This window comes from Leptinotarsa decemlineata, unplaced genomic scaffold, assembly GCF_025532065.1.
Source record: "Leptinotarsa decemlineata unplaced genomic scaffold, Ldec_3_MD MMD2_P_RNA_scaffold_14, whole genome shotgun sequence".
NCBI lineage: Eukaryota > Metazoa > Arthropoda > Insecta > Coleoptera > Chrysomelidae > Leptinotarsa > Leptinotarsa decemlineata.
Genome location: NW_027412528.1, coordinates 13399254 through 13415393, shown reverse-complemented (window position 1 = coordinate 13415393; position 16140 = coordinate 13399254). Strand labels below are relative to the sequence as shown.

Below are 16140 nucleotides of genomic sequence, written 5' to 3'. Positions count from 1 at the left end.
TTCAGTAATCTGTATTACGAAGAACCCAATGAAGAGAAAGATATCTACGTCAAGTTGTATCTATTACCAGAAAGAAGTAAGGCAACGAAAAGAAAAACCAGAGTATGTACAATCCAAAAGAGTAGCAGTTGTTATTTTTTTTAATCATTTTATTCAGGTCATAAAAGGATGCAGAAACCCAACCTTTGACAAGCGCTTTGAATTTTTGGTTTCTCAAGACGAGCTCAATTCCAAACACTTGGAAGTTACTGTGATAGAAGAAAAAATGATAAAAAATGAAATATTAGGACAGGTAAACATGTACTCATGATGCACTGTTTGGAACCTTTGATGTAGTAATGAATATTATATAAATTGACACAATTTTTAATGAAATTTTGGAGACATGTGTTCCTCTCATATGTAATAAAACAAGGGCTTTCCCAAGCACGACATCAGTCCTGATGTCAGCCGCAGTAACAGATGAAACGTTTGAGTATGAGTATGATAAATTGTACTGAAAGACGAGCTCAATTCCAAACACTTGGAAGTTACTGTGATAGAAGAAAAAATTATAAAAAATGAAATATTAGGACAGGTAAACATGTACTTATGATGCACTGTTTGGAACATTTAATGTAGTAATGAATATTACATAAATTGACACAATTTTTAATGAAATTTTGGAGACATGTGAATCTGTAATGAATAGAAATGCTCCTATTGAAATATGTAAGTACCATTTTCACTAGTTCGTACTTCCATTGTCTAGTATATACAATGATTTGGAAACCCTGAGACAACTACAAAAGAAGAATTAAAAATGAATAGCTGAAAATAACAATTATATTAAGCAAAATAAACCTGAAAAGAAATAATAGTGAAATAAAATACAAGTAAAATAGAACAATCGAACAAAAATAAATAAAAATAAAGAAATGAAAAAAGGAAATAAAAACAAAAAGTTGAGAGATTCCAAGTCACGTTAGTTCACGACGTTTCGATTGTTAGTATCTACAATCGTCTTCGGGTGATGACTGGACTGATTCCTCCGAGAGATAACTATTTATAGGTCGTTCGAGTACTTTCACTTATCCCCGCTTTTCATTTTCCGCTTCACTGGTTCCGTGGGAGATGACCCTTTTGGCGGGAGTTGGCCATTTTTCGCTTGATGATAGGTTTCCATATATTGCGTATTTCTACGCTGGCTTGGCTGAATACGTTGTTGGACAACATGTATGCGGCTTCCTTGAATTTTCTCCTAAACCAATGTTCCTCTCTGTGCAAGATCTCAGCTTGAGACCACTCGATTTTGTGTTGATGGGTCCAAACATGGTCTGCTATTCCTGATTTCTTCTTGAGCTCGGCAATGCAAACATTCAATGGCCTCTTAGTTTCACCAATATAGGATTTTCCGTACTCACAGGGTATCCGGTAAATGCGATTCTTGGAATCGCAGTCCGCGTTTCGTGGCCTGGTTTTCGTGAGGCTGCTATGGATAGTGTTACCGGATCTGAAGCAGGTTCTGATGTACTTGGAACCAATTCTTCTTATCCTCTCCGATAATCCTCTGATGTAGGGAAGTGCAAGCACTGGTTACATCCCTATAAACAGGAAAAATACCATATAAATGAAAGGAGTTTTAATCTTCCTCTTTGAAGATGATCACTTGGTGATCAAACAAACATCTGTTGAAATAAAGTTATAATTTAAATTAAGAACACTAAATCAAATCGAAACATATGCCTAAACCATGTAAATACCAATAGAAATACTACATAAAAAGTCACATTTCGGTGTGCCTTCCACCACATTCAATGCAATCAATTGTCCTTTTTAAAACATCTTTAACTGCATTCTTTATACTACGGGGTTTCGTGCTTACAACACATTCTCGAATAACTGCCTCTAAATGGTTTATATCTCGAAAAGGTCTTTGCTTATACACCTTTTGTTTTAAGTAACCCCACAAGAAGAAATATAGTGGGGTTATATCAGGAGATCTAGGCTGCCAAAAGTGTTCCATATTGCGACTGATTACTTTGCCCCTAAATATTTCCAAAAGACGCTCTTTAACCACCCTTGTAGTATGAATAGGTGCACCATCACACTGATACCACACAACATTTCTTACTTGAAGGGGCATATTATCCAAAACTTCAGATAGTTCGGTATTCACAAAGTGTAGGTAGTCCGCAGAATTTGAATTATGTCTAAAAAAGTATGGTCCTATAATTTGATCGTTCAATATGCCACACCATACATTCGTCTTAAACGAATATTGATCTCGACATTCGATTACGAAATGTGGGTTTTCTTTTGCCCACCACCTGCAGTTTTGCGAGCTCACAACGCCATTTGAAGAGAAGGTCGCTTCATCTGTCCATAAAATTTGATAAGGAAAATGATAATTTTCTTCTTTTTCCTCTTGAAACCATAAAGAAAAATACAAGCGCATATTGAAGGCCCTTTCTTTTAATGTATTGATAAATTTCTGTTTATAAGGCGTAAATTTATTTTTGTGTAAAATACGTCGTACACTCTCTCGGTTAGCATCTGTTCTATCTGCAATATCTTGAATACTTGTTTTTTTACGTTCTACGACATCCAAAAATATTTCAAATTCCACTTCTTCAGTATGTCTAGAAGGCTGATGTGCTTTTCTAAAATTACTCTCAACCGAGCCAGTAGATTTAAACTTAGCTATTATCCTACTAACTCTTGACTGATGAATATTTCTTGCAGGATGTCTGGCATTGAAAATATCAGTTACTTGTCGGTGACCGGTATTCTCGCCGCATATTAAAACGATTTCAATTTTCTCTTGAAGATTCAGCATTTTTAACAACACACTAGACAACGAATAAACTATTTTAAATCTAAAACTGATAAACACTATTTTGAGTTATTCAACAAATATATGACAATAAAATATTTTGCTTATTCAGTTCAGTTCAATTGTTTCCACAGTACCCTTAGTTTAATTTCGTTGTTATTTTTCGTAATTAGTAAATCAAAGTTTAACTGTTTGAAAAGTGCAGTAAAGAATAAATTATTGACTTTTCATTGATATTGTTTTTTAATTATGCTTATGTATCAAGCTATTTCGCAAAAAGTAGAAATAAAGTGAAATATTTATCTGTTTTTGAAAACTGTATCAACTTTGCATCGTTTTTGGCATAATTTTTTCTGGTGTTTTAAATTTTTGCGAAATAAGTTGTATTTAGAATTGCAATTGGTAATAAAAATGCCTTGGAAAGATAAGTTAGGCATAAAACACTAACTTTGTTGAGGTTTGGCTAAATTTGAGAAATCGGCAAATGTCAAATTTTCGAAAAACTGTAAAAAAACTAAATTTGTACTAGAGAGCTAAAAATTGGTATATGGGTAAAAAATGAAAAAACAATGATCTTTTCTCTTTACCGATTTTCGAAATTTCGAGCAATAACTGCTTTTCTGAACAGTTTTTGGAAAAAATGTCAAATTGGACAGAGAAGAAAAATCACTTGATCGGTCATATGCATGTCATTTGGCATCATTTTTAAAGCACAACCTAATGGAGATATCAAAAGTTGCTTGAAGAGATGAACAAAAAAAAATCCCATTTGATGCGGACTTTATGTGTGACACTGTTGTTGTCCAACGAATTTTGCCAAGCTAGCGTAGAGATACGCAACATATGAAAACCTTCAATCAAGTGGAAAAACAGTTAACTTCCACTAAACCGGTGAAGCGGGGAGAGGAAAGAGGGGAGAGGAATGACCTATAAACAGTCATTTCTCGAAGGAATAGTCCCAAACGAAGACGGTTGTGGATACTAACAATTGAAACGTCTTGAAGTAACAAGTTTAAGATTTTTCAATTATTATTTTATTTTTAATTGTTCATTTCATGTTCAATTTCACTTCACGGTTTATTGCTCAATGTATTCATTATTTTAAGCTATTAATTAATAATAAAATCCATTAATATCAAGTGAATTAACAAGGATATGAATTAACAGAAAAAAATGAAGTGGAATATAAACATTATTGTCAATAAAACTGGAAGGAGTTTATGTATTTTGAAATAATATATTGTTTGGATGGCATGCTTCAATACACTATCACTTCTACAGTCGATTCTTCTCAATGTTCAATCGATGAAGCTGTAAAGAGAACTTTCCTCAGGCCCGGCTAAGAAGGAAATTCCATTCATATAGTCACAGCTGCCATGATGGAATAAAAATATCTCAGATTATCGCCAAAGATGACCATTTTTCTTCTTCTCCAGAAAGAAACATCGTGTCCTTACTTATAAGTTATTCGGATAAAAAATTTAAATTTGATATCAATAATGTGTTTTCAAAAAAAATTATTTTTACAGGTTACCATAACCCTAGCAGAACTCAACCTACCCCACACTGGAAGTTTTGATTTAGGTGCACGGGATAAACATGAATAGACTTATTACACAATGTTATATTTATTGTTGATGAGAATATACTACTCACAAAATATTTCATTTTGCTTTTATTACTTTCGTCCTATTCATGGATCTGAGCTGCATTTTTGCTGTATATATATATATATATATATATATATATATATATATATATATATATATATATATATATATATATATATATATATATATATATATACATATATACACATCGGAAAAGTCTAGGGATATTTTAAAAATGGCAATAATTTTTTTTAGATCGCTTTAGGGAAAAAAAAGTTGATGGGTGATTATTAAACGAATGTAACTTACAACAAAATTTATTAAATGGTCAAAAATACTGAGTGCGCATATAAGCAAAACTAAAAAAAATATGGCTCTTCTTTGGCACCCCGAAAAAAAATCATAATACAAAAAAAATTGGAATCAGTACAAAGTATGGCCTCCACGCTGGTTTATTACGGCCCTATATCTATCGTGCATCGACAAAATGAGATTGTCAATGTCTTGTTGAGGTACATTTGCCCATTCAGCGATTAAAAGCTCTCTCAATTGAAACGTTGTGTGAATGTTCCCCATATGCGGAGTAGTTCTTCGTTGAAGCATGTCCCACACATGCTCGATGGGATTCAGGTCCGGTGATGGTGCTGGCCATGGCAATACATCAATTCCTTCGTTGGTGAGCCAGTCAGTCACTAGACGCGCGACATGTGGACGAGCATTATCGTGCATTAGGTGGAAGTTTTCACCAACAGCACCAGCAAACGGACGGACGATAGGTAGAAGAATGGTGTCGAGGTACTGTCGAGCTGTGAGGGAGCGATTTGTTACCTGGTGCGTCTGCTGCAATACGTTAACCAACTCAGGGGCTGTGATTGTCGGTTGCCTTCTTGCGGTTAAGACCAAAAATCGGTCTTGAACTGCAGTTGTAACTGGATGTTGTTCGGCTGGACTGCCAGTTTCACGGAAACGCCGCCACAATCGACTGATAACACTTTGGGAGACCCCCAAAGGAAGAGCTACATCATTTTGTCGCATGCCACCTTGAAGAAGCCCTACAGCTCTATTCATCTCAGCCAATGGTAAGTGATGGCGTTCCATGTTAAAGCACAATATTTCCAGTTTAATTGCTGAGCAAGAACTGCATAGAATGTACAAACTCGACACTTTCAGATTATTCATTTTATTCATTTTAGCCGAAAACCTACAGTTTGTAAAAAACTTGATAAAAGATTAGTTACCGTTTTTGCAGGCTTTGTTCAACCCATAGAAATCTACAGGGTGGTCGAGTGTACCAATTCAATCGAAATTAAACGACCTCATGCATTTATTTTTATGATATTTAGTATGTTATAAAAATATCCCTAGACTTTTCCGATGTGTATATATATATATATATATATATATATATATATATATATATATATATATATATATATATATATAAAATGAAACAATTCGTGGACACAACACTCCAAAAAAGGGGGCAAACCGCGGACATGTGTTTCTGGCTATTGGCCTCATCAGCGCGGTGCAGCCAAGTGTAAAGATGGACAACACTTGTTTGCCGAAAGTAGGAAACAACACATATGCACGGAGTCAACAACAGGAGCCAACCGCACATTTGTGGTTCCAATTAGAAGACCTAGAATTCCCAGGCTACATCTAACATGACCACGTAGGCAGCTATAGCTACCTGCGTGACATCCGGGTCCAGGATATGAATACAAATAGAGATTTTATCGAGTGTGCATGATGCAAATCAAAAATGAAACAATTCGTGGACACAACACTCCAAAAAAAGGGGGCAAATCGCGGACACGTGTTTCCGGCTATTGGCCTCATCAGCGCGGTGCAGCCAAGTGTAAAGATGGGCAACACTTGTTTGCCGAAAGCAGGAAACAACACATACGCACGGAGTCAAACCACAAATGTGCGGTTGGCTTCTGTTGTTGACTCCGTGCGTACGTGTTGTTTCCTGCTTTCGGCAAACAAGTGTTGCCCATCTTTACACTTGGCTGCACCGCGCTGATGAGGCCAATAGCCGGAAACACGTGTCCGCGGTTTGTCCCCTTTTTTTTTGAGTGTTGTGTTCACGAATTATTCCATTCTTGATTTGTATCATACACACTCGATAAAATCTATATATATATATATGAAATCTGAAGTTTTCACGGAAAACCAGTTCAGCATATTCCTATCCGTGAAAACTTCAGATTTCATATTCGATAATTTAACGGGGAGATGAGGTCAACTAAGAAGAAGAAGAACTCAGGTAAAACTCAACAATATTTAAGTAGTAGGTAGTAGAGAGTTTATGGACCCTCTATATCTGAACACGTAACGAATACTGTTTTACCAGTATAGTAAGAAGTGAGTTGAGCAAGGTCAACAAAACTTCTGAACACGTATTAGCACACCTAGATGAGATTTGTCGAAACGTCGGTGAAATTAGAGATAATATCACATATCAAATACCCGGAAAACCAGTTCAGCATATATATATATATATATATATATATATATATATATATATATATATATATATATATATATATATATATATGTATGTATATAAGAGAATCTTAGCAACTGAAGAAATGTAAAGTGGATCAACGGGGTCTCTCAGTCAAAAAATCAAAAATCAAAACTTTGCTCTACTTTGCCAAGCTTTCACATTTGTATAAGTTTGAAAATGTCCGTATAGGACGAAACTGCACTAACGTTAGTTACAAATAAAAGTGACTTTAAAGAAGATTTTCCACTAAGCCTAATGAGAAAATATGAGCATTTTCAACACGACGGAGCTCCACCACATCGCAGGAGATGTGCAGAGATTTTCTCAATAAAACTAAGGCAGTTAGATAGAAAGAAAATAATAGTTCTATTGAATCACCACCTCGTTCGCCGGACCGTTCTCTTCTAGACAAATTGAATCAATTGTTGAAACATGTTTTTTGTTATCCTCATGAGAGATGCTAACCATGATTCTCAAAGAAAAATAAATCCTCCAATGATAATTTAAAAAATTACAAAGAAACATTATGAAAAATAAAAAAATTACATGATATTTTCATGACGACAAAACGGTGATTTATCATATATGTATATTAGACTTCTATTTTTATCTATGAGAGATGTATTGATAAATAACGTAAAAGAATTACCGCCGTTAGTCATTTTCGGATATTTATTTATATGAGTCATAATTTTCAAACAACAATCGCTGATGACAATATAATCATTATTATATAATCAAGTGAAGTAAACTATAATTTCATCAACCAGCTCTTATCGCAAAATTCAAGTAATTCTCAAATGAGTTTTCTACAATCTCACTGATTTATTACAGAATGCCCTCAAATAGGTATTTGTTCTATGGAAGAGCCAAACACTGCTAATCCTAAATGACATATACTAAGGCAGACGTTGTTTTGCCACATAAATTATTTCTATCATAACAATAACACTCACGAATAATATTAATCTTTTGATGCTGTGTACAATATTTTTCCTTAGTCCAGGTTTAGCTTACAGAAACAGTGGTTTTATTATTCGATAGCATGTCATGTAGGTACAATTGTCCGTGTGAAAAAAAAACAGTGTTTGTACTTGGGATTGTTTAATAGTCATAGTTCTTAAATTTTTTTCAAAATGTATAAAGTCATTATTCATTATAAATATACAGTGAGCAGCATATGTAATGGATAAATTCATTTTCTACGTTATTACCCATTTTCAAGAAAAACCCCGAAACACGTCAAATTATGTATTTGAAAAGACACTCTGTGACTTGCTGAAGAGAAACAGTTTTGCAGTTGTTGTTTGTGTTTATTGTTCAGTATTACTTTCAGACAATAGGCTGAAGGTTCTAGCGATATCTTATTTGACTGAACGTCAAAGAGTAGAAGTGTTAATACTACATGTGTGGACAAAACTAGAACTCAGAAGAATGTAAATGAAATGTTCAATAATAAATATCCTGATCATCACACACGTTAGTAGAATAGAAACGAAATTTCGTGAATTCGGGACTGTCAAAGATATTTCAAAACCAAGCAGGAGTGTATTGATTGACGAAGGGAAGAAATTGGATATTTTGGTAGACATCGAGGAGAATCCACATAAACCTACCCGACAACTTGACGCCGATTACAACATAAGTCAAGGTTCGATATTGCGTGTTTTCAAAAGTGAAAAGTATCACTCTTATAAAGTACAATTGGTACATGAACTCAACGATCCAGATCGCAGAACTGAGTTTTGCGAAATAATGGAAGTCAGGCGGGATCCTTCGTTTAAGAAAAATATATTGTTTTCCAACGAGTCAACTTTTTCTTAATGGAACAGTCAACAGACAGAATTGTCGATATTGGAGCCAAGAAAATCCCCATTAGATAATGGGGGCCCACACTCAATATCCCAGAAAAGTAAATGTTTGGGCAGGGATTATAAATAATCACATAATTGGACCATATTTTTTCAACGAAACATTAACCTGTGAACGTTCTTGGAGTTTTTGACTAATTTTTTAGTTTCAACGCTTTCCAGATAATGATAATCCAAATCGAATAGATAGGCGTATCTGACATCAGCAAGATGGTGCTCCACCACATTTTGCAGCTGAAGTTCGTGCATATCTGAATGAAGTTTTTCCCAACAGATGGATTGGTAGACGAGGTGCCATAGAATGGCCAGCCCGTTCTCCCGACATGACACCGCTTGACTACTTTTTGACGGGTTACCTGAAATCCAGAGTATACGTCAATAGACCAAACAATATTGAAAGTTTGCAAATCAGAATTAGAGAAGGAATAGAACGTATCACTCAAGATGTGGTTGATAACTTTCAGCAATGCCTTTATTATTGTCAAGAAACAAATGGCTGTCAGTTTGAACATTTGATCTGAAGACTTCCATTAGTACCACATTGATTGCTACCGCTTTAATAAATGATTTAGATAACACAATTAATTCAATTGTTTTTTTGCTCATGCATGAAATTAAAAAAATAAAGATATGGCTGTACAGAAAATTGAATACCCTTCAAAATGAGGTATCACTTATCCGTTACATATGAGGTTCGTTCCAACCAGCGTCAGAAATAGTTTCTGACAGTCAGGATTCTGCGCAGTAATGTGATTGCGTTCCAACGTGAGTTTCCAACCATTAGTAAACTATCAGTTTTCTGTTCCATCCAAGATTCAAACCTGTTCGAAATCTATCAGAATGGTTTGAGGATTATCTTCTAACCATCAATCTGACGCATGCGTATTCCGTATTACTGTTTCTGTTTTATGTTCATGCAACTTACAAACAACATAACCTGCAAAAAGTGTTATAAAATAAATTATGTATTTGCTGGCGCAGGAAAAATTGGGAATTCTTTAAGTGAACCTATAATATGAACATCTTTAAATACACAAATTAATTATTGCGGTGACCTCCCAGTTCCATGTTGATAAGTAAATACTGCAACCTTCTTTTACTCTCCAGAAATACACTTGATTAGATTTATTTTTAAAGAATTGAAGGGATTATATTTTTAGGAGAGACATTCGTTGTGGAATGTTTGAAATACAAACTGAGTAGAGAAAAGTATCTTCTGTATAATTCAGTGTTCATATAGAAGTATTTGTTTCGAAATATTTTTTTTTCTTTCGTGTAATTCAATGTTTATATGGAAGTAGCTGTTTCAGGAGGACATTCTGTCAGTTTGTGTCTGAAAGTTACTTCTTTGCATGATCTACACATCCATGTATAGAGTTACTCATTTTCAAATTGATTACTTCCTTCCTTTCTTTGGAAGATTCCCTCATCCCCTTTTTTTGTATTAAGATGGAGTAGTAGAAAGCCAAAAACTTTCTTTCCCAAATTATTTTTAAAGGTTATGTTGAAATTCCATGCCAAACTTCAGTTGAACTATCAGCTGTTCCAATCAGAAATTTCAAATTAATCAGAAACCAATATTTAACAGACATGCGCGTTGACAACGATTTAAAAACTGTTGGAAATCTGTTGGTGACTCAAGGTTGGAACGAACCTATGGTGCTCACTGTATAGACAAATGTATAGATTTGCTTCAATAACGGAAAATCTAAGATATCGAACTGAAAATATTGAAAGAAGCTACCTATTAATCAGTCTTCTGGCGCCATTGCAAACCAATGATGTTCAATATTATCATTATTCTATCCTTTCCCTAATATAAATCACCTATTCGTCTGTTACCAATATATTATTTTAAATTCCCGTTTGAAAAGTGAATTAACATAGATACTAATGAAATGAAGACGACAATAGTAGAGTAGGGATAATGGAGGTCATCAAATATATTTGAAGAACATGTGGGCGCGGAGCTAGGGGCAACCGACGTAATTGATACCTAATCAATAACCCATTTATAGGTTATGTTCTGAAGGTTTGAAAACCATAAATGTTGGCACATCTAACTTATACTGACGTTTTGTCTTCAATAATCTTTTTTATAAGGTAGAGGAGTTGAGGAGTGTTGAATGAGTAGTTTTGAAGCGTGGAATCGATTACTATTTTATTTCATAAGTATTTGTGGACCACTCATGAGAAGCCAATAAAAAATGTATAGAATCGAGGAATTTCAAAAAGTATAAAACTAGGTTAGTGAAACTACTTGTTCTATGTAATTCATTATCTTTGAGGAGACAATAAGCTCGATATACAGGGTGTCCCTGGACTTCCTCTTTTCCTCTCGGGAATGTATAGATGGGGTCAAAATATCACCATTACTTCATATAACTTTTTTTCCTAAAAGTCTTCGTAACCAAGTTACGGGCCCTCGAAGTTACAAAATGAAAAATGTTTTTCTTTGATAACTTTTCAAGTGAATATTCAAAATCATCCAAATTTTGGTAATTGACTAAACAAATGAATTCCTTCGATGAGCTTTCATGCAGGAGTCAGTTGTTTTGCTACAAAGTCAGGAACGGACTACCCCCGATGGTCCACACCCCAAAACTTTGAAATGACAGATATTTTTCAATATTTTTCAACAAAATAAGGTTACTTGGACAATTTTATGAATAAAAGTACTCGTGTGGAAAGTCGATCGGAGCAACGAGTCTTGATAAAAATGTAGTTCTACTCGACGACATCAAACCCGCTCGTCCACCATTATTTGAAATGAATAAATTATCAAAGCAGAAATAATAATGATAACGTTAATTCAACAACATTTATAACAGGAATAATACAAAGTATGCTAAAATGAAGTCGTAAACAAAAAGTACAGTACATATATGGAAGTTTAAGTCACAATTGTGATAGCAGATATTTTTTCAAAAGAAATATCAAGTTCTGTAGATTCGTGGTGTTTTTAAACTAACAAGCTACTCTACTATGAAATATCGAATTCATTCCATATTTTGTATGTACATAATACGTGTGGAATAATCACGTTTCGTGTTGATCAGTTATCTGAATCTCATGAAACTCAACATTCGAATGTTTCAAATTCTTCTTCACAGCTAAACTGTTGAGGAGTTTTACTGATAATTATAATTTTATGGGAGAAATTCTTTAACACGAATCTAAATTTAGCTGAAAAAACGCACATCGGAAAAAATATTTACTATACTAATAAAAAGCAAACGAATGAACTACAAAAACGGCTGCACATGATCAGGTGAAAAATATCCAGGGAATAATTATGTTCCATTTCTTTCACAGATGTTGACAAAAAAACCTTTTAGAAAGTTCTGATAAAAAATGAGAAACTGGAATGCGATTTTGTTTTGTTGAGTGGTGCGTTGTCATATGACTATCATTGTATTGTCAATATTCTATAGGATATTTTGAATTTTTTTGATATGGCCGAACAGTTTACATTCAATGAATATGCAGATATGCATGTATTTTATGGACGAGCATTTTGTAATGCTGCAGAAGCTCGTCGTCTGTATTCCGAGCATTTTCCCAATCGAACGGTACCGTCAAGAGAAACATTCGAGCGTGTCGATCGCAGCTTGAGGGAGACAGGTATGTAATAATTGATAATTAATTTGAGCACGTTGTTTTATTTCGATATTATTGTAGGTACAGTTTTGCCAAAACGAGGTGGTGAGGGCGCTCCTAGGACTGTACGTACCGTTGTATTGGAGAAAAATATTTTGGAAGCCGTCGCTGATGATCCTTCAATGAGCATCAGAAATCTATCAGAACAGTTCCATACATCCAAGTCCACTATTCATAGAATAATTAGGGAACAACTGCTCCACCCATTTCACATCCAGAAGGTACATGCCATGACACCTCAAGATTTTCCAGCACGACTGGAATATGCCAATTGGTTCATGGATAGGCAAAGAGAGGATATGACTTTTATTAATCGAGTTTTATTCACTGATGAAGCAGGTTTCAGTAGAGATGGAGTTATCAACTCTCATAATCTCCATATATGGGCCGAAGAAAATCCCCATGGGATATTGCAAACCAAACACCAACGGAAATTCAACGTGAATGTTTGGGCTGGTATCATAGGAAACCATCTTATGGGACCATTCGTTCTACAGGACCGATTGAATGGAGAACGTTATTTGGAGTTCATTCAGAACGATTTGAATGGACTTTTGGAACATGTTCCATTGCAAACCCGAAGAGATATGTAGTTTATGCATGATGGCGCTCCTCCTCATTTTAGTTTGATTGTGCGTGACCATCTGAACCATATTTTCCACAATAGATGGATTGGTAGAGGTGGGCCATATTCATGGCCATCGCGGTCTCCGGATTTGAATCCATTGGATTTCTTTCTGTGGGGGCATCTAAAAAGCCTTGTTTACGCTACACCTATTCACACAAGAGATGCATTGTTGCATAGAATAACATTACATTGTGAAGCCATACGAAACGACCCTGGAATGCTATTTCAAGTACAGAGAGGGTGTCTTCGCAGACTAAGAAAATGTATAGAGAGAGAAGGTGGTCATATCGAGCAGTTTCTGTAGCGGATTTTTCGTTTCTGTTTGCTCTTGAGGCTCTTGAGTTTCGTTAGTTAAACGTGTTTGCATTATAAAAATTCGTTATGAACATTTTACCTATCATTTTCATTTTCCTTAAAAACTAATATTTTCGAATAATGGTAGACATCTCAGGATAAATGTTGTTGAATTAACGTTATCATTATTATTTCTGCTTTGATAATTATTCATTTCAAATAATGGTGGACGAGCGGGTTTGATGTCGTCGAGTGAAACTACATTTTTATCAAGACTCGTTGTTCCGATCGACTTTCCACACGAGTACTTTTATTCATAAAATTGTCCAAGTAACCTTAATTTGTTGAAAAATATTGAAAAATATCTGTCATTTCAAAGTTTTGGGGTGTGGACCATCGGGGGTAGTCGGTTCCTGACTTTGTAGCAAAACAACTGACTCCTGCATGAAAGCTCATCGAAGGAATTCATTTGTTTAGTCAATTACCAAAATTTGGATGATTTTGAATATTCACTTGAAAAGTTATCAAAGAAAAACATTTTTCATTTTGTAACTTCGAGGGCCCTTTACTTGGTAACGAAGGATTTTAGGAAAAAAAGTTATATGAAGTACTGGTGATATTTTGACCCCATCTATACATTCCCGAGAGGAAAAGAGAAAGTCCAGGGACACCCTGTATATCGAAAACATATCCACTAGTGCAGGCGCTGAGAAACATGTTTGCAAAAACCGATGACATCATTCTGGTTGATGATTTGAGTATTGAAAGTCCTAATAAATGATATTATGGAGGTTGCCAGACGAAATTATTGGTCCAGTTTTTTTAGGCACTATGATAGACTATAATAAGATTTGTGTAATTGATGACTCGTTCATTTAGTACAAATTCATGAAAGAAAACATTTTTGTTCAATTTAAACTAGTTTTATCCCATTATCAAGTATACAACCTGACTCCTATTATGGGAGATTGACAATGTTTCATCATGAATTTCACTAGTCCGGACTTCCATTGTCTAATATATGGAATGGCTACTCCAAAGCGATGGTAGAAAAGACTGGCTAAAGACAGCAGGAGCCTCGCAAGGAAGAGAAGCCTTCACAACCAGTGCTTGCACTTCCCTACATCAGAGGATTATCGGAGAGGATAAGAAGAATTGGTTCCAAGTACAACATCAGAACCTGCTTCAGATCCGGTAACACTATCCGTAGCAGTCTCACGAAAACCAGGCCACCAAACGCGGACTGCGACTCCAAGAATTGTATTTACCGGATACCCTGTGAGTGCGGAAAATCCTATATTGGTGAAACTAAGAGGCCATTGAATGTTCGCATTGCCGAGCCTAAGAAACACACACAGCGAGGGGAAACCAGCAAATCAGGAATAGCATACCATCGCTTTCCATCGCTGTAGCTGTGAAAAAAAACGTTGGTCTTGACTATCAAAAGGTTGTTTGGGTAAGGTATGGAATGAAAAATAGCATGACAATAATACAATACAAATTTAATCATTGAAAAAAATGTGGTTCACATATTAATAAGTACGGAAAAATAACAAAATTTTACTCTTATTTAGGTAAATTTTGACAATTATTGCCGATGCATTTGCAAAGGGAGAACAATTGATTTTGATTTTTAGCAACTGCAGTATTACACTTCCAAAGCCTGATCAAAAAATTTGGCAATCGTGGTTTTGCCATTTGAACTTTCATAATCGAATTGGAGACAGTTCAGAAGCTCGTGTATTGGTTCTGAGGAATTTTTCCACAAATATATTTGGATTGCAGCCTTTAAGCAATATAAATATAAAGCATCAGAAGGGCAAATAATTAAATTGAACCCCCCCGAAGTCCCGATACATTCGGGAGGGCGCGCCAGCATTATCAACCAATGACCACTCCCCACACCGTAGGGTGAGTGATCATTGGGTCCGAGAACCATGTGCCCTGATCAAGAGCATCTGTCCGGCTAAGATTTCTGCCTTAGTGCGGTAGGTCGATTTGATTTTAAGATTCGAGATTAGAGAGGGCATCATTTCACCAAGAACTTCACGAGGATTTCACAATAATCAGAACAACCATGTTGACAGAATGATCTGGATAGAGTCTGCGGAGTTCGAAGAGAAAATCTTGATATTTTATTCGTTTTGCTTCCTCTTTTCTGACGACATTCCTCTCGCCAGGAGCTGAAAACTCCACGACAAATATCGTTTTGGTATGGTGGTCAAGAAGGATCACATCAGGCTTATTAGCTTGTATGAGCCTGAGGGTGGGGAACGAATAGTTCCAATAAATTCGGCACTTCTCGTTCCCCACAACGGACAACAGCGTAGGGCAATACCGGTGTCTCTTCAATACCGTAAGAGTGCAGTAGATGATAATATAGCACTCTTAGGGCCGCGTTATGTCGATGGATATAGGCCGAGACCGCATATTATTACTATTATTGTTATTATTATATCCAGTTTATTGTTATTAATATATCCAGTTGACAATGGTGGTAAAAAGAAAGTTCAATCTGGTCATGTATCCATCAGTGAAAATTGAAAAGAGTCATGAGAAATGATAGAAATTGAAATGATATTCTCTACTGATCACTATACTCTAGAAATTAAATTATCAAAAGTTCCGTAAATTCGATATTTCGTAAGTTGAAAGGCTTTGAAAAATATGATTATGAACGAGTAGTATGCAGTACAATTAGATATACAGGGTGTTCCTTAAACACATGCTAATATTTAAGGAGGTAA

At 35.3% G+C, this 16140-nt stretch overlaps 1 protein-coding gene across 5 annotated transcripts in view; it reads left to right on the top strand.

Annotated features, from left to right (window-relative positions):
• LOC111516129 (extended synaptotagmin-2) overlaps positions 1–4477 on the top strand; it is a 122704-nt gene extending 118227 nt beyond the window's left edge. For 4 of the 5 annotated variants that reach the window (XM_074179575.1, XM_074179567.1, XM_074179570.1 and 1 more), the window contains 3 exons: positions 6–102; positions 158–292; positions 4345–4477. In XM_074179575.1, coding sequence (XP_074035676.1) covers positions 6–102; positions 158–292; positions 4345–4422 — 310 coding nt within the window. In that variant the 3' untranslated portion in view covers positions 4423–4477. The remainder of the gene's footprint in view (positions 1–5; positions 103–157; positions 293–4344) is intronic. The other variant, XM_074179582.1, reaches the window with a different exon arrangement.
• Positions 4478–16140: the final 11663 nt, after the last annotated feature.